Genomic DNA, 18660 nt, shown 5'->3' on the forward strand with positions numbered 1-18660 from the left:
GGTGCTAATGGCAAAACATTAACAGAAGATGGGTAGTAGTTAGTAAGGGAATAAAATATGCATGCCTAACCCAGGTAAACTTATCTGATTCTGCTCCCTTTGTTATCTTGTTAAGTTCTCATCCTTTTATCTGTATAAATAAGATAGTTTGTGTCTTGCATGGGGCTCACATTATCTGGGTGTTATTAGCAGAAGCGCTGTGCTAATAAAACAGAGTGGTCTGACAAACTGTGAGTCCTGAGTCTAACTTTGACACATGCCATGGGTTGCCTACCCCTGCCCTAGTCCTTCATTGTGGTACAAGTGGGCACGGCTGTCCACCTATGCAGATCACATTGCAAGTTTGGGGCTGTAGAATAAAAATGATCCCTATGTGAAAGAACATAGTGTAACCTTCCTACCTGATTAGAATGGGAAGCCTGAGGTGGATACTAGTAATCTTTCTTTAGTGTTTTTCCATTCAAAATTCCTCTCCCTACCTTGCTAAAATATGACTTATCCTCCAGAGGAAGAACATTGAATATTACTGTCATCAGTACACTTGTCCTGTTTTTCAGTAGTGATTTCCTCCGACGCCTACCCCCTATAACCACCCATTGCATTTGCTATAATTTCCTTCCCCTCCAGGGAATAAATGGGTCTTTAATAGTCAAAACGACAATGTATGTTTGTTTCATGGAAATAGAATATTTCAGTCTCCAGAAGGTTAAGTTTGAATTCCTAACCAAAGACCTTTTATGTTTTTTTTCTGTCCTAGTCAGTTTCCTGTGGAAAATAATTAAAATGACAGAATTGCTTTAAATAGGGATGTTTTTAGCTGTAGCAGAATACCAGCAAAACATGGGCCCATTGAACAAGAAACACAGCTGTCTCTTCAAAAAAAATGCAGTTCATCAAAGCAATATTTTATTGGTTTCCTGGAGTGTATTTGTTTCTTTGTGAAAGCTAGATGGACTCATAAAGAAAGAGCAAAGATTTGTTAAAGCTGTTCCAAATATGCATTACAGCATTATATGGCTTAGCTAGGATTGGATCTGCGGAATCACATAAACACTACCTTTTTGGCGAGTAATTTCCGTTGAAGAAAACGCCAAAGTTGGCTGTGGAACACACCTGTTGTAAAAGCTCTGAGATGAAACTGAGTTGTACTAAATCTACAGTGGATTAGGAAAAAAGAGCACATTATTGCTTGAGTTTGGGTTTTTTTTAAAAAAAATCAGTGTAATCGTGTAGTATAAAGTAGTACAATTTAAAACTTGCATATGTTACTTCTAGAGAGATGAGGTGGGTGAAGTAATATCTTTTATTGGACCATTTTCTGTTGGTGCAAGAGACAAGCTTTCAGGTTACATAGAGCTCTTCAGGTTTGTGTAGCTCAAAAACTGGTCTCTTACACGAACAGAATTTGGTCTAATAAAAGAGATCACCTCACCCACCTTGTCTCAGTAATATCCTGGGACCAACACTGCAACAACCACACTACAAATTAAATATGTAAATAGCTAATAATAGAATGGAAGTATAAGATAGGAGTGAGATGGGATGACCCCACAACTTTGTGTTTTAGAATCTGGGATATTGCCTTGCTCAAATACGTTTTCTGGCTTTTTCCCACAGACCTAATAACACTGTCCTCACATAAAATACATTGTTTGTGTTTTGCTGCTCTTTTTAATAAGGTGGAGTGTCTTGTCTAGTGGTAGAGAATGCAACTCTGAACCAAACTAGTTTATCATCAAATCTGCCATGACTTGCTCTCTGATCTTGGGCAAGCTGCTTACTCAAACATCTTCTGCCTGACTTTACCCATCTGTAAAATTGTTATATCATGTGTAAGGCTTAATGTTTGTGTGGCACTTTGAGGTGCTCAGATGGAAGTCAATAGAGTGCAAAGTATTTTATAATAAAATAATAGCTTGCCAGAATATAGAGGTATTACCTTGTGCTCACACTTTTTTTTATTGAAGGAGGACATCATAAGCTCAGGGCTTTTCTACATGGCAAGTTACCATGTAGCAAGGTGGGGTGTTGAATCTACAGCGCATCAGCTTGCTGTACAGTATCATCCTGTGTGGACACTTGCACAGTCCACCTAAAGTCCCCAGAGTGCAGCTTGGTGTACAGTAGCGTTCTAGGACTTTTGCTGTGCCGTAGCAGTTTCCACATAGGATGCTACCGTACAGCAAAGTGGTGCACTGTACATTCACACCTTGATTTGCCGCACTGTTACGTCTCATGTAGACAAGCCCTAATGCCCAGGTCACGTAAATACTTATGCCTATGAATAACTTGACACACATATGCAGTCTCATTGAATTTAATAGGACTATTTACATCAGTATAGTTGAGCGTGTGTGTATGTTTTTATAAGACTAGGATCTAAATCTGATTTCCATTAATTACTGCATGGATGGAGATCATGGGAGCACATAGTAATTTAAACTCTCTAGTCTTTATTTTTAAGTTTTTGATACTTTTAATCATTCTTGACATTTAATGGAAAATGAGTTCTCAGGTAACCAGAATAATGCCTTTAAATTGTTATGGATTTAAATTGCTTAAGCCTGTGTCACTTAGTGGATCAAATGTCAGCTTCATAGTTCAAAGGTATTGAGTTTAAACCTTAAATTTTTATTAAAATTACTAGCAATTATTTTTCCATCAATACCATTAGAGCTTTAGCGTTGCTACTTTTGCTAAATCAAATAAAATCTGACCTAAAATGTTTCGCACATTTTTTTAAAAAAAGTTGATTAAAAGTACAATTCAGCCATATGTAATTTCTCTAAAAACAACCATGTTAGAAAACAGCCTTTTAAATTGTCATGATAAATAAGGCAGAGTTAAACTTCTCTCTCTCCCATCTCTTTCCTGGGGTTAGAACGCCACATGTGAGAGATCCAAATACATAGTAAAGGGACCAGATTAGTCCTATTTGTTTCTTACATTGGATAAACAAATGGCTCTCTTTTTCTAGCTGGTTTTATAGCGGTCACATCTTGACTAGCAATTGCCAGATTGGACCAGACCCAAGGTCCATCTAGTCCACTGTCTTATTTTGACTATGGCCAGTGCCACGTGTCACAATGAAGTGGAAGAACCTTGGCAGTAGACACCTGTGGAATAACCTGGCAACAGGGAAAACTTCCTGTAATCCCCAACAGTTAAAATTTTATTTAAGCCCTGAAGTATGAGAGTTTATATTCCTTCCAAACTCTTGGTGGGTGTAACTCTGGATATTGTTGTCATCCATACAAATGCCCAGTCCCTTTTTGAATCCTAATAAGTGTTATCTTATGGCAGTGAGTTCCAAAAGCTGATTGTATGTTGCAAGGGAAAAGTACTACTTTTGTGAGTTTAAAAATGTGCTGCCTTTTATTCCAGGGAATGTCCCCTTGTCCTTTTGTATGATGAGAGAAGGTGAACAGAAGAACCTGCTCTATCTTGTCTATACTATTCGTTGTTTGGGCCTCACAGAATGAATCTGTTAATTTCAAACTGGGACACTCTGGGATTTTCATTTATTCTTCTGCCCCATGTCACTGTCTCTCTTTACCCAGCCTATTAGTGTATCATTCTTACCCTGTATCCTTTAGGTCCTGCTTTGTTTTTTTGTTTTTTTTCTTCTCTCCTTGCTTTACCCTACCACCAAAAACCTACCTTATTGATTGCACCTCTCTCTCTCTCTCTCTCTCTCTGAATTTGTCCTGCTTCTCATGTTACCGTCTCTTCTTGATCCTTCTTGTCTTGTGCTGGTTTGGCTTATGAAGACTGGGAATGGTATAGGCACTGATTCTTTTTTCTCAAAGTCTCACATTCTTTCTCTCCATTCCTTCACTTACCTTTCTGTCTCTTTGTCCTCCACTGCAGTTAGGGCCCCTACAAGTCCCAAGATCTACCAATGAAAACTGTTGTCAGGGTCAGGAGAAGAGCCAATATCTTGGCATGTTAGGAATCCAGACTGAGGCACGAGCACAGTGCTCTTCTTCACACCTCACATCTCGTAGTACAAGAGTAGATGTTGCTTCTCTCCCTCCCACTGCACGTCCCATTGCAAAAGCCTCCTGGTTTGATCTGATACACAAGCACCGCAAGGCTATTAAAGGGACATTATTTATTTGTATTATCATAGTGTCTAGGAGCTCTAGTTATGGAGCAGGACCCCACTTTGTACAAACAGAGCTAAAAGATGGTTTCTGAGGGCTTACAAAGAAAGCAGGAGCACAAAAGACTAAATGTCCTTGTATTTAGTTCAAATTTGGATAATTCCATTTTTCAATCGGACCATCCCATTGAAATCGTATTCTGTGTTTTCATTATCATTGCTACTAATACTGTTTTTATTATTTGTATTGTGGTAGTAACTAAAGGCCCTAGCCCCATTGCACTGAACAGACATGTAACAAATACAGATAGTCTCTGCCCAAACGAGCTCAGGGTGTGTGTATCACACATTGGGCAGTGCAATCGTGAAAATGTGTTCTTTGATTTTAAATGCCATATTGGTGGTCAGTTGTATTATGGTCCCAGCAAAGGTATTTCATGAGAGTGGAAATGGTACCACTTTTACTTTGAACTTCCACTGGTTTTTAACTAACAGAAATAATACTGTGTGGGATGATTGCAACCGAAGTGCTGAGCTTGTAAAGCAGGTTTTAAATGATCACGGTTAAACAGGACCAGAAGCCTGCTCGTTTTTAATTTTAAACTATAGTCATGAAGTATAATCTACAAATCCATATTTTCCAGGTTAGTTTAAAAAAGACCTTAATTCCACAGTAACTATATTTTATTAGTTTAATCACAGTTCCGTGTAACTCTCTCTCTTATACCCTAAAACTTAGGTCAATGCCAGACTAGCAGTAGAGTGGACTGCCAGGCAAGGTGCTGGTGTTTAGGTACTAAGCCTGGTGTCTCACTCTCCAGTGTAGCAGTGGCTGGCACAGCTCACTTGTTAGAGCTAACTCTGGCTGTCTGAAAAAGCTGCGGCCAAACCTGTATACGTGATCTTGCCAATTTTAAAAAAAATACAAGCACATATGCATTTGTGTCGTTTCTGGCAAAACGCAGAACTACAAAACAGCCCATGGAAATAATTTTATATTAAAACTGCAAAGTACAGTCCTTATTACACTGTGTACTTCGGATGGAAGTGTAACACTAGTAGGCTACTAGTGGAAAAATTGTTGGCGTATGTAGGGGACCTGTGTTTGTCACTAGCTTCTTCATCTCCTGAATTGCAGCTTGTCTGAAGGGAAATTGTATAGTACGGAACTTCTGACTCCTTTTCTCTCAATAATGAACTTACTATATAATTTGTCCATCGATAGACCATTTTCATTGGCACATTGACCCAGCAGACATATACAAAAACAAAAGACGATTCTAAGATGCTACACACGTACCTTAGTGAGTAGAGAAAAATGTGTAATTGTATTGTTTGGGATGTAGTAAGCAGGGATCGTAAATAAAGATTGTATTGTATATGCACAAGGGGTCATAGTTAAAACTGCATGCAACCTTAGCTTTTGACATTTTATGCCTTTTGGTGCTTAACTGTACAACTTCAATGTTCTCTCAACCTCATTTTTTGGATTTGTGTGATTAGATAGCTAAACTGCACAATTCAGAAAGATATACTGTGTCTTACTGAGTCATGAGTTGCTGGCATGGAACATATGCTGCAAGAAACAGAACACAGTGAATTTTTCTTTAACCTGAGAACCACTGTTCTTTCTTAGCAAACGGAGACAAGCTGCTTTGATTCCTAACGGTGGCAGATTCTAAACAATGATTTAGCTTTAAAGGTTTCTGATTCTGAAACATTCTAAGATTTGTTTTGAATGAACTTTGTTTGCATTTTTACTTGTGAATTAGCATTATCGTTATAACTGGAGTTTGAACTTTGTTTACAGCAAAGAGGATTAATCTATACCAGAAGTGGCCTGGAGAACAAATCAAATAATATTTAGCTTGGATAAAAGATTATTTTGTTTTAGGGCAGCACTGGATTCAAAGCATGGTTGTTGCACTATATAAAATCACTAACTCTGCAATCTGGGCCACAGTTTTTTGTGCTGAGTTGGGACCATTACGTTTATTGTTTTAAGATTGTATGTTGACCTTGAGCCATAACCCAAGATATGAACAGCTATGTTTTTGTCCAGCACTTCAGTAAATACCCTTCATGCATTTTCTTTTGAGATTGCCATGTTTATCTCCTTATTTTTCCTTGTTCTCGTGTTGCTTTACAGTCGTGCATTTAGTAGCAAACTGAATGGAAATTGCATGCTAAGCAATCACCCAGTGGGCTGCTGTTTAGACTTATAAGGTTTATTTGAACCTGGCTCTTTCTGACACACAATAACATTAGTAGCATTACTGTGACTGCAAGATAAAAGAGCTATGAGCCTTTAGGATTAACAAAGTAGAGTGCAAAGCTACAACCTTTGCTCTGAGATTCTGGAACATGTTTTTCCTCTCCTGGATTTGTAGTGTTTAATTTGCCATGGTGAACTTGATTTACCAGTAGTGACATGGATGCTTAGTACAAACTCTAAGATACTGCATGTTACATGTAGAATATTTTGGGTTGGCAAATATCTACAACTGTGTCTCTTGGCACATTGGCTCTTTTTCAACTACTTTATTCCAATAAACATCAGCGGTGAAAGTAAGGCGATGTGCCGTACCTGGGCAGCCCGGCTTCCCCAGGCAGCAATTTAAAGAGCCTGGGACTCCCAGCAGTGGCTGGAGCCCCAGGCCCTTTAAATTGCTGCCAGAGCCCCATAGCTGGAGCCCTGGGGTAGCGGCAGCATGGGGCCGGGGCTCCTGCTGTCTCTACTGCCCTGGGCCCTTTAAATAGCCCCCGGAGCCCTGCCGCTGCTACCCCAGGGCTCCAGGGGCTATTTAAAGGGCTGGGGCAGTAGAAGCAGGGGAGCCCCAGGCCCTTTAAATAGCCCCCGGAGCCTTGGGGTAGCAACAGCAGCTGGGGGCTCTGGCAGTGGTTTAAAGGGCCCGGGACAGTAGCAGCGGCCAAGCCCTGGGCCCTTTAAACTGCTGCCGGAGCCCCCAGCTGCCACTGCTACCCCAGCGGGGGAGGGCACTTAACGGTACAGGGTGGGCCGGGGCTGGCTCTGACACCCCCCCCCAATCCCTGCCCCTTCTTTCTGAGGCCCTGCCCCTTCCAGGGGCCAGAGATGGCCCCAACCCAGCCCCGTACTGGTAAGTCCCTATTTCTACTTTCATCCCAATAAACATCAAAACTGATTCCAAGAATTTCAGCCAAATAGACTGGTACACCAATAGAATTTCCTCCAGTGCTTATCTTGAGTCACTATAAACAGGTTTTTAGTTTTGAGTTTGGCCTGCTATTTCCATTTTTACTTACCTCATTCTGTTTCTCTTTCATGGGGGTGGGAACAATGGGTAATCTTTGCATACATACACACACACACACTCCTCTCATAGAGGAAATGTATTGAGATCTATTCTTCCCTTCCCTCTTGCTAACTGGCTAAATATCATTAATATGACTATATGCAGTGTTGTTGTAGCCATGTCAGACCCAGGGTATTAGGGAGACAAATTGAATGAGGTAATATCTTTTATTGGACCAACTTCTGTTGGTGAGAGAGACAAGCTTCCGAGGTTACACAGAGCTCTTCTTCAGGTCTGGGCTTCTGAAGAAGAGCTCTGTGTAAGCTCAAAAGCTTCATTCTCTCACCAACAGATGGTGATCCAATAACTGATCTTATATCCACCTTGTCTTGTTAATATGACTAGTCAGCTCTAGTTTTCTCTCTTCTAGTCAATCCCTCTCAATCTCTTTTTTAGTTCCTGGGCATAGTGAAGTAGGAGCTCCCAAAGTGAGACCGAAGTACACCTCTACCCCGATATAACACTGTCCTCGGGAGCCAAAAAATTTACCAGGTTATAGGTGAAACCATGTTATATCGAACTTGCTTTGATCTGCTGGAGTGCGCAGCCCCGCCCCCCAGAGCACTGCTTTACCGCGTTGTATCCAAATTCATGTTATATCGGGGTAGAGGTGTAATTTTGGATGCATTAGCTATATGCTGTAAAGCATCATTTCCCAGGATGGTCGGACTATATCCGATGATATCAATTAGTTGACCTACAACAGCACTGTGTGTGTCCTAAAAATTCTATCTGAGAGTGCTGTCTTGAGAAAATGTAATTGCGAGCCAGAGGCAAATCTACACAAGGTTAAAATACCTTTTGATGTTTTGGAAAGGGATAGTGGTTTGGGGGATGGTTATCTTTGCTTTGGATCTCTCCAGATGGCTCTGTCATGGGCTTCTCATGATATAACCTTAACTCCCCATCTGCCTCTTCAATAAGGGTATGTCTAGACAGCTCCACGGCAGTGAGCCTCCAAATCAAGGTAGACAGGCTCGGACTAGCTCTCTCAAAATATCTGTGTAGACGGTGCTCTGAAGTTGCAGCTTGGGCTGGAACTCAGGTTCTGAAGCCTCCTGGGCTGGGAGGCTCTCCCCCCACGGACTGTGTAGACATGCCCTTAGTGTGTCCAAAGCTGAAAAAGGGAAGAAATTCTATCCCATAGACATCCATTGTTCACATTTACTTGGGATAAGGAGCAATTACAATTGCTTCGGAAAAGGAGAAATTTTAAAAAGACTTGCACTTATTAAGTGATGAAATAAACCCAGCACTGCCTGGCTCATTCTCTGATTTCCCCTGAAGAATGTGTGTGTTGAGAGGTTGTATTAAGAGAGCATGTGATTACATTTTTCTGATAACTAATAGTTATGGAGCTTGTCACAAGCTATTGCATAGCATGCTTTGAAAGCAGTTAGACTCTTTCTCAGGGTGTTCTGTTTTGTTTGTTCTCAATAAAACAGTCTTCACAAGGTAGGGGGAACCACATCAACTGACGGGGAAAAATATTTCTGTAGAATTAATTGAAATTTAAGGATAAACAGTATTTTTCTTTCTTTGCCCAAGAAAATATTCAAGTCTGATTTAAGGATATTTACTTCGTTTTGACATGTGACGTTGACAATTTGTGTTTGAATGGTGATAAAGCTTTAACTTTTTGAATCTCAATATCTAAATAATTGGCTGATCTCCTACCTATTTTCTAGCCCCTTCCATAATTTCATGCAACTGTGAACATTTTAATCAATTAAAATGGGGAAATGATTACAAATATGAATATCCATTGAATTTCTAAAAATCTAATTCTGTTGAGTCTAATTATAGAGGAATGCAAGGAGGACATGACCCTGGGCCCTGAATAAATATGTAAAGGATTATTTGGTGGCAGCAAAAACATAATTTATTTTCTCCTTTATTGAAAATATAACCATATTGTATTGTAAAGCCTTGGATAAAGATCAGAGATCGTCCCAACAATTGTAAAAGGATTCAATATATCAAAGCAAATTTCTGAATCCTCTGAAGCCCAAAAAAGATCTGATTGGTCGCTGCTATGTAAATTTTCTGAGCCAGGTATCTGCAATCACCAAGTCTGGCAACCTCTAGTGGTGTCTCTTTAGCCTTGTCTACTGTATGAAGTCTGGACATGGTTGTCAGCAACCACGTTAGTTAATACAATGCTGATCATGGCTTAGCAGTCGTCATAGACTAGAATAATGTTGTCAGCATCGTCTTGGTTTAACTGGGGATTTAATTGTGGGTTACGGTCTTAATAGTAGTGGTTATTAACAGTGGCTCCTAAGTGATGACTTATTGTCCAGAGGAGAGACCACAACGTAATTTTGCCAATTATATAGATGGAGATAGAAAATACCCTGGGAAACATTTCTAGTCTCTCATTTGTCACTTTCTAATAATTTAACTCTCATCTTTCCCCATTGCTAGAATTCCGAGTTCATTGGGTCACAGTTATAATGTAGACTAGGTGGCTTGATATCTTGAAATGCAAAGTGAAAATATGATTTATTTTCTTATAGCTTCCATGAGGTATTATGTTTCAAATCACAAATTCAAAGGAAACCCAGTACTAATTTGTTCATTTACTCTTGTATGTTAAGAGAACTTGTCTTAGGGCACCCATCATATTACTTTGTGCAAAATTATACAAAACAGATGTTGTTGCCCTCACTTAAAACATGTTCCAGTATAGTAGATGACTTTGTCTTCATCTGTGTTGGAAAGCACCTTGCTCCCTATGGGTGCAATTGCAATTGATTAACACTGTGTAGACTAACAATTTTCAAAGCATTGTATGGGAGGTGCATACAAAAAAAATCTGTGCTAATCCTATTGTAAACTAGAGTTGTACATCTGCCTCCCATATACCACTTCTTAAACGTACACTCTAAGATCAGTGGGAGACTAGAGCTCTGATATTGAACTTGGGATATTGAGTTTGATCCAGGAACTACTGAATGAAATTCTATCGTGTGTGTTATTCAGGAAATCAGACTAGATTATCGTAATGGTCCCTCCTAGCCTTAAAATGTATGATGGGATTATTTAGACTATGCAGCACGCTTATAACTTGTCAGTAGATATCCTTATCCAATAGTTCCCTCTGTTGGACTGTTTTAGGTATTACACATGCAATTTTCACCTCATTATCCTTTCTCCCCTAGGTCGTACCGGAAGATACACACTGATAGAAAAATGGAGAGATACAGAGAGGCATTTGGCACCTCATGAAAATCCTATAATTTCATTGAACAAATGGGGACAGTATGCAAGTGATGTGCAGTTAATATTACGCCGCACAGGGCCATCCCTCAGCGAGAGGCCAACTTCAGACAGTGTTGCTCGAATACCTGAAAGAACTTTGTACCGACAAAGCTTACCTCCATTAGCCAAGCTAAGGCCTCAGAATGACAAATTAATAAAAAGGAGGGAGCCAAAAAGGAAGTCTTTGACCTTCACTGGGGGTGCAAAAGGGTTAATGGACATTTTTGGGAAAGGTAAAGAATCTGAGTTCAAGCAAAAGGTGCTCAACTGTAAGACAACAGGTGAAGAGTTGAAAAAACTGATCCACCTCCAGACTGAGAAGCTTCAGTCCATTGAGAAGCAGCTGGACTCAAATGAGGCTGAAATCCGATACTGGGAACAGAAATACAATTCCAGCCTGGAAGAGGAAATTATCAAATTTGAGCAGAAAATCAAAAGAAATGAAGTAGAGATTGAAGAGGAAGAGTTCTGGGAAAATGAACTGCAGATTGAGCAAGAGAACGAGAAGCAGCTGAAGGAACAACTCCTGGAGATCAGGCAAAGGATCCTGCAGTGCGAGAGCAAGTTAAAAGACTATATGACTCAAATCCACAGAATGGAGAGTGGCCTTGAAGCAGAGAAGTTGCACCGGGAAGTTCAGGAGTCGCAGGTGAATGAAGAAGAGGTCAAAGAGAAGATTGAGAAGGTAAAAGGTGACATTGATATTCAGGGCCAACAGAGTCTGAGGCTGGAAAATGGCATTAAAGCTGTAGAAAGGTCATTGGGCCAAGCCACCAAAAGATTACAGGTAAGAACACCTTTTCTGCCTGGGGAAAGAGAGCAGGTTTAAGTTTTAATTAGTCAAAGATCTGACTGAGCTGGTTAGAAAAACAGGGAAAATCTTCCATGACAATTTTTGTAAAAAATTTGTCTGTCTTTTCTCCATCAGAAATTTTCAGAATTTCCAATTTTTGGACCAGCCAGTCCTAATCCAGTCCTAATCCCATGACATAAGTGATTCTGTCTCATGCTCTCCCCCCTCCCTTTTTAATTGCCCCTTAGTCTCTCAGGTTAGGTGATAAAGATTTTTGTGTGCTTGCTCTGTAAATACTCAGAGGGACTCAATTACTGCTGAATGCAACACAGAACATTTCACCTCTAGTTGCAGATTCAGTGCCAGGCAGTAGGGTTTTCAGGTGTCCAATTTTCAACCAGAACACCCAGTCGAAAAGGGGCCCTGTCAGCTCCGGTCAGCACTGCTGACTGGGCCATTAAAAGTCCGGTTGTCACAGGGCTGGCAGGCTCCCTATCTGGCTTTGCGCGGCTCCCCAGAAATGGCAACATGTCCCTGCAGCCCCTAGGCAGAGGCGCTGCCAGGGGGGCTCCACACGCTGGGAACTGTGGCCAATGGGAGCTATGGGGGTGGTACCTGTAGGCGGAGGCAGCGCGCAGAGCCGTCTGGCTGTGCCTCCGCCTAGGAGCTGAGGGATATGCCAGCAGCTTCCTGGGAGCCGTCTGAGATAGGAGCTGCCCAGAGCCCACACCCGGAATCCCTGCCTGCACCCGTGCCCCAGCCCTGAGCCCCTCCTTTACCCCAAACCCCTCATCCCCAGAGCCCGCACCCCTTCCCACACCTCAACCCCCTACGTCAGCCAAGAGCCCCCTCCCATACTGCGAACCCTTAGGCTCAAGCCCAGAGCCTCCTCCTGGAACCCAAGCCCCTCTTCCCTGGCTCCAGCCCAGAGCCCACACCCCCAGCCAGAGCCCTTACCTCCCTCCTGCACCCTATCCCGCTGCCACAGCCTGGTGAAAATGAGTGAGTGAGAGTGGGGGAGAGCAAGCGACCGAGGGAGAGGGGATGGAGTGAGCAGGGTGGGGCCTCGGAGAAAGGGCAGGGCATGGGTGGAGCAAGGGCATTTGTTTTTGTGCGATTAGAAAGTTGGCAACCGTAACTGGTAGTGACCCAAAGTCATTACCATCTGTTGGCTGTTCAGTGACCTGTGTGAAATCACCTGAGTGGTCTGAATTCCTTGTGGATGAGTGTCCACATCCGACATAGCCACTGTTACCACCATATTTTATATTATGGTTTGGCAGTATTGGCAGAGGCCTGGACCCTCCTCTTACCCTAAGAATAGTCCCTATTTTAAAGTCAGCGTTTGAGTGACACTGGGATAATGAAGGTTGAAGCTTGCACTACCTGTCTGTCCTTTGCCTTTTTGAGGCTGAACTTCTGTCTCTCTAGTGCTGCTCTCCAGAATCTTCCAGGAGCATAATATTTAGAGAGAAGATACAGATCCAAAAGTAGTATCAGAGTGGGTGTGTTAAAGTAACTAATAGGTTATAAAACAATTGTTTGGAGAATAGTTCTTCCTTTTCCCTACCTGACCTGTATGAGTTCAAGATTCTGTTTTCTGTCTACCTCAGGCAATTATAGAGCCCAGATCACCAGAGAACCAAGTCACTGCCTTTTTATTCCCTGCAAAAGTTAATGATGTCACTTGGACATAAGTAGAGCATGAAATAATGAATATAAATGGGAATCCAGTTTGTAGCAAATAGTGACAAGGGGGGATACAGTGACACTGGGAAGCAAATTTCCCTATTCCTGGCATGTCTCATATCCCAGGCACCCTAGAATTAAGCCACTCAGTTTCAGTTGGTTATAGCACTGTTATTTATTTTAATATCCTGTATTAAGCTGCTGCTGCATACCACAGTGGCTGAGTAGTGTGAAGTGATTCTGCTGTCACTATGTAAAGGACTTTGGGATCCTTAGAATCACTGTACTGTATCAATTTAAGCTGTTTTTATTAAATAAAAATATGGTTAACTTGGGCATCTGAAACAAAACACATGAAAACTCTAAGCATGTATGTCTAGCTGCCCGTCTCCGGCTTCCAGTGACATTATAAATTATCCTTTTAGTTACTGTGATGCCAGGAGAATCCCCTTTTTAATTATTTATTTTATTTAAATAACAATGCTGATAACATCCACTGAGGCTAACACTGAGTTCAAACTCCCATTCTCACTCTTTTTCACATGCTGTGGCTGTCCCAAGCAAATTCCTATTAGGCTAAATTTTCAATGCTTGTTCTCAACCTAATGATGATTTTTTCCAGAAAGTTTGAGCAAAATCAGTTCAGCTGTGTTTGAGTTCTCCTCCTCTCTCTTGCATATATGTTTCTCCATAATCTCAGACTGAAGTGTTAGTACTTGTATAACTAGCTGATTTGAAATTAGAAATTTTAAATGTGGCTTGTTTGTTATGGTCTTTGCTGAATAAGGAAGGGAGGAAAACTGGTTCAGTAGTTCTAAGGGTATGAACTTATAAAGTCAGCATTTTCATGTATGCATGTGAGAATTTCCTAATCACTCTTCTCCCTCTGTATTTTTAAGGACACCTTGAGTCAAGCATATGCTGTGATTTAGCAGTTTTCTTTTTTCCTTGTCATCGGCATTTTTAGAAAAGGAGAAGATTTTAAATGCAAAAAAAAAAAAAAAGACTGATGCAATGTTTGGTGTGAGACCTCAGGGGAAAAATTTCAAAAGCTCTTAGATGATTTAGGAGCTTAATTCGATGGGACTTAGATACTTTTGAAAATATTACCCTCCAGCACTCAGAAGTTAGGAAATTCCAAAGGCTGAGGTTATTCACAGTTAGTGTTGTCACTTGCATGTTTTTAGCGTCTGATCCTCTTTTTTGTTAAATGAATGCCTCAGTGCATTACTGTTTGTGTATTTTATAAGTTAGAGTAAATGGGGGAGAATATCCATTTTTGGAATTTCCTTACATTTGAGTGCATGATTTCAGAATGTAATATATTAATGTGAGCTGAGACAAAATAGATTCTGAAGAATTTTGGCAAAAATTTGTGAGGACTTTTTTTCTTAAAACCAGAGCAATTTCTGAAATGCACTTGCCAAACAAGTGCTAGACACTGTGTACACCCATAACGAGAAGCAGTCTCTGCCCAGAAATGCATACAGTCAAAATATACAGAACAAAGGGTATAAAGAAAGGAAGCATCATCCCCAGTTTACAGATGGGGAAACTAAGGCACGGAGGAATTAAGTTACTTGCCCAAATTATATAAGAAGTCTTTGGCAGAGTCATAAATTGGAGCCAGATTTTCAGGGTCCAGACCAGTGCCTTAAACAAAAGGTCAGCCTCTGTAGCATTCCGGATCGGAGCCTCTTGCTTCTGTTGTGCTAAGTTTCTGTTCAGGTGACTTGAGTAGTGTCTGAGAGAGGACAAGGAAGCAAATATAAAGATCTGATAACTGCTAACAAGTAGATAGGTCCACATGACTCAGTATCATTTTACTTTTGTAAGTTATGCTGCAAACCATTTTTCAGCAAAACAATATCTTAAAAGCTAGTGACTTTCCATTTACCCATCAAAGAAAAAAAATGACTTGCCCCAGAGACAAATGGATGGATAGAATTTTGAACATCCGTTCCAGACTTACCCACCTCTAAACAGACTCATTTTCCCCCCTTCTGTTTAGGACCGAGAACAAGAACTGGAGCAGCTAACAAAGGAGCTAAGACAAGTAAATCTCCAACAATTTATCCAGCAAACAGGAACAAAGGTCACAGTGCTACCAGCAGACCCTACTGAAGTGGAGGCTTCACACACACAACTTGAAAGAGGTATACAAATTTGGAAGTTTTGTAAGGAGAAAAAAACACACTTCCCTCTTCCTTTAACACTAATAAATTAAACATCAAATGAACTCTTTATTATCTGCTAGTCCCTCAGTATAAATAAATAGCAAGAATATGCTATGCAAGTTCTCTTTTCGTACATAAAAAAAATCTCACATTACACGCGCGCGCACACACAATGAAATATAATTATAAATATACTCATACAAATTATGTTAGTGGCAATGGTGGAACCACTGTTGTACCTAGCAGGTAACAGAGCTTCTGCTGTGACAGCCCCTGCAGGTCCTCCCTGGACCTTCATCTCAGCTCATCCCTCCCACTTTTTAAACATCTTCTGAAAACACTCTTTTTCCCTAAGGCCTTTGTCAACCCCTGTGTAGAGCCCTTCCACTAATGATGCCATTTAGGAGGGCAGGGAGTTCGTAGTTTGGGTGCATATCTACATGGGTCCAACTGTATATGTGCACTGTGTGTGGTGGTGGGGGTTATATTTTCAAAGCCAACTAACAAACAACTCGCGTTAAAATGAGTGGCAGTTGTTTTATACAGTCACCTGTGTGTATATCTATGTAAATTATGTTTGTGCTCCACTCAAGCACACTGGTAGGCCAGGGAATAAGTGTATTCTCTAAATGTTATGAATAATATTTAGTAATTATTAAGTAAACTATACTAATTATCATCTTTTTTGTGTAGAGACAACATTTCAGTCTGGGTCCCTGAAACGCCCAGGTTCATCAAGGCAGCTCCCCAGTAATCTTCGAATTCTACAGAATCCACTGTCATCTGGTTTTAACCCTGAGGGCATTTATGTATAACAATATATACCTCTTCTGAAGAGGACCTATGAAGGTACCATGGACAGTATAAGTTCCTTCCTTTTTTGATTCTACCAATGATGAATGAAAGAAGCTTTTCCTCTTTAAGCCACCACATGTTGTTTCTTCATTCTACACCCCACGTGGAGCCATACCCCCTGCACTGATGCAAAAGAACAAAGGAACTGTGTAGCTACACAGCTGGCAGTGTTGAAGTTGCTGTCTAGTAACTATTGATGCAAAAGCCTTCATTTTTATTATTGCTACTTCAGAAGTATTTAGAAAAGTATTATTCCATATATAGGCATAAATAAAACACTGACTAAGCAGAGTGAAGGAACCTGTTTGCAACTGGTTTAAGGTTTAATTTATTCCATGCAATCCATGGAGGTGTGAATGTTGACCTTTACGGTGGTTTTTATTTTATTATTTTAAACATGTGACTAATTATATAATATCGTATTTCTCAGTCTGACCAGTCTGTGTGTGTATAAATGTCCAGTGTTTCATCACATTAACAATTCACAGCCACAGGAGTGTTGTGGGGGTGCTGTATCTTTAAAATAGTCTCTAACCACTGATTTTGTTTTACATTTTGGATTATGATGCATCGTATCACATCCATTGCTACCTTTTTAGGCTTGAAAGGTGAGTTTGTGGGACTAGCTTCCTATTGATTCTGCCTTGAATGAATCATTAAAAGATTATGGAATTTAAAGCTGGCTTGGTAAGAATATTTGCAGCATATGATTGAGGATGCACTAGTTAGACAGTATTTTATTATATAGAATGTATATTTAAGATATTGTGCCACATTGCGTATGCCTTTTGAGAAACAAACAATATAAGGGGTCTTCATCGTATGTCTTACTAAAAAGGGGTGTGAGGCTTTTCACTGTGTGTGGTTTTTACTCTTTTTTTCACCAGCCAGGACAGTGTTCTTCTTTTCCTGTAAATGTTACTGTTCTTAAAAAAAAAAAAAATCCACACACACATCATTTAGCAAAATGATATATAAAAGAGCTGGGGTGATATCCTGGTCCCATTGAAATTAATAGCAAAATTCCCTTTGAGTTCACTGGGGCCAGGATTTCATTCCTGCTCCCCAAAATGTTATGGCACATGTTTTTCTTTAGATATGCAAGACTATTTCTGTTCAGGGTTTTATAGAGCATGTATTTTACAAGTGAGAGGTAGAAGATAAACATTCACAGATTCACTAGTAGACTTCCATTTATTTTTACAATGTTTTGAGGTCACCTAGTACAACCAAAAATAAAACGAGATTTAGACAAAGTGGCTCCCCAGCAGAATGTAAGAGTAAACACATACAGGGACATCACTTCCAAATAAAGTGTGGTTATGATGCTAGGCACTGGCCCTGCACTCGGATCAATGCAGCGGACTCCTGAGTCTGTGCAGAATATCACTGGCATCAGTGGGACTGCTTCATGACAACCTGGGGGTCCAACTGCATGGATCTGATTACAGAATCTGGACCTTATGTATTGCATTTGGACTGCCTGTTATAACCAGGGGTGGCTCTAGCCATTTCGCCGCCCCAAGCACGGCTGCACGCCGCGGGGGGCGCTCTGCTGGTGGCCGGTCCTGCGGCTCCGGCGGACCTCCCGCAGGCGTGCCTGCAGATGCTCCACCGAAGCCGCAGGACCAGCGGACCCTCCGCAGGCACGCCTGCGGGAGGTCCACCGGAGCCGCCTGTCGCCCTCCCGGCGACTAGCGGAGCGCCCCCCGCGGCATGCGCTTGGCGTACTGGGGCCTGGAGCCGCCCCTGATTATAACAGCACCAGATATTGCCATCACATGCCTGCAGATCCCTTTGACTTCAGTGGGAGCCATGCCTGTGCATCCAGAACAGAATTTAGCCCTTGGAGTTCCCAGAAATCAAAATCTTGAGGGAGAATCCTGATTCCATTGAAGTCAATGGCAGAACTTCTTTTGACTTTAGTGGGATCAGGATTTCATCTCTGGTGAGTAAAAACCCAAGCTTTAATTATTGAAGAATAATACTTCAGAAATCTTATTTTTAAAATATAGATGTTCCTGCTTGGATTTACTTGTGCCCAGATAAATGCTAAATTAATTTTCTTATTTTAAAAGGGACCATGAATTTCCACATCAGAACTGTAACTCAGTTTGAAGGATACAGCGTGAGATGAAGGAATCACCATTAAATGAATTTTTTTTCATTTCTCTTTTTATTAATAGCACCATAAACACTAAAAATGCTGCTGTATTTAGACTAACAGCAACTTCAAATGAGGCTGTGAAAATATAAAGGATCTTTCAAAACAGACTCAGTTCAAAAACAAAAATTCATTCTCCACGTCTCTTTTTACTTGGGAACAACCTGGTAAATGTGCTGCTCTAGCCTAAAGAATCTTTGCCACACTCAGTTATTGGTAAGTCTGTGCTCATGTATGTTTGTGCCCATAACTTTTTCTTATATAAAAATGTATTTGTT

The 18660-nt window shown here is 40.9% G+C and overlaps 1 protein-coding gene across 3 annotated transcripts in view; it reads left to right on the forward strand.

The window, feature by feature from the left end:
* RASSF8 (Ras association domain family member 8) overlaps window positions 1-16650 on the forward strand; it is a 145265-nt gene extending 128615 nt beyond the window's left edge. For all 3 annotated transcript variants that reach the window (XM_044993804.1, XM_044993823.1, XM_044993813.1), the window contains exons 3-5: window positions 10605-11491; window positions 15198-15342; window positions 16057-16650. In XM_044993804.1, coding sequence (XP_044849739.1) covers window positions 10605-11491; window positions 15198-15342; window positions 16057-16178 — 1154 coding nt within the window. In that variant the 3' untranslated portion in view covers window positions 16179-16650. The remainder of the gene's footprint in view (window positions 1-10604; window positions 11492-15197; window positions 15343-16056) is intronic.
* The last annotated feature ends 2010 nt before the right edge of the window (window positions 16651-18660 follow it).

The sequence above is a fragment of the Mauremys mutica genome, chromosome 1 (assembly GCF_020497125.1).
Source record: "Mauremys mutica isolate MM-2020 ecotype Southern chromosome 1, ASM2049712v1, whole genome shotgun sequence".
Classification (NCBI taxonomy): domain Eukaryota; kingdom Metazoa; phylum Chordata; order Testudines; family Geoemydidae; genus Mauremys; species Mauremys mutica.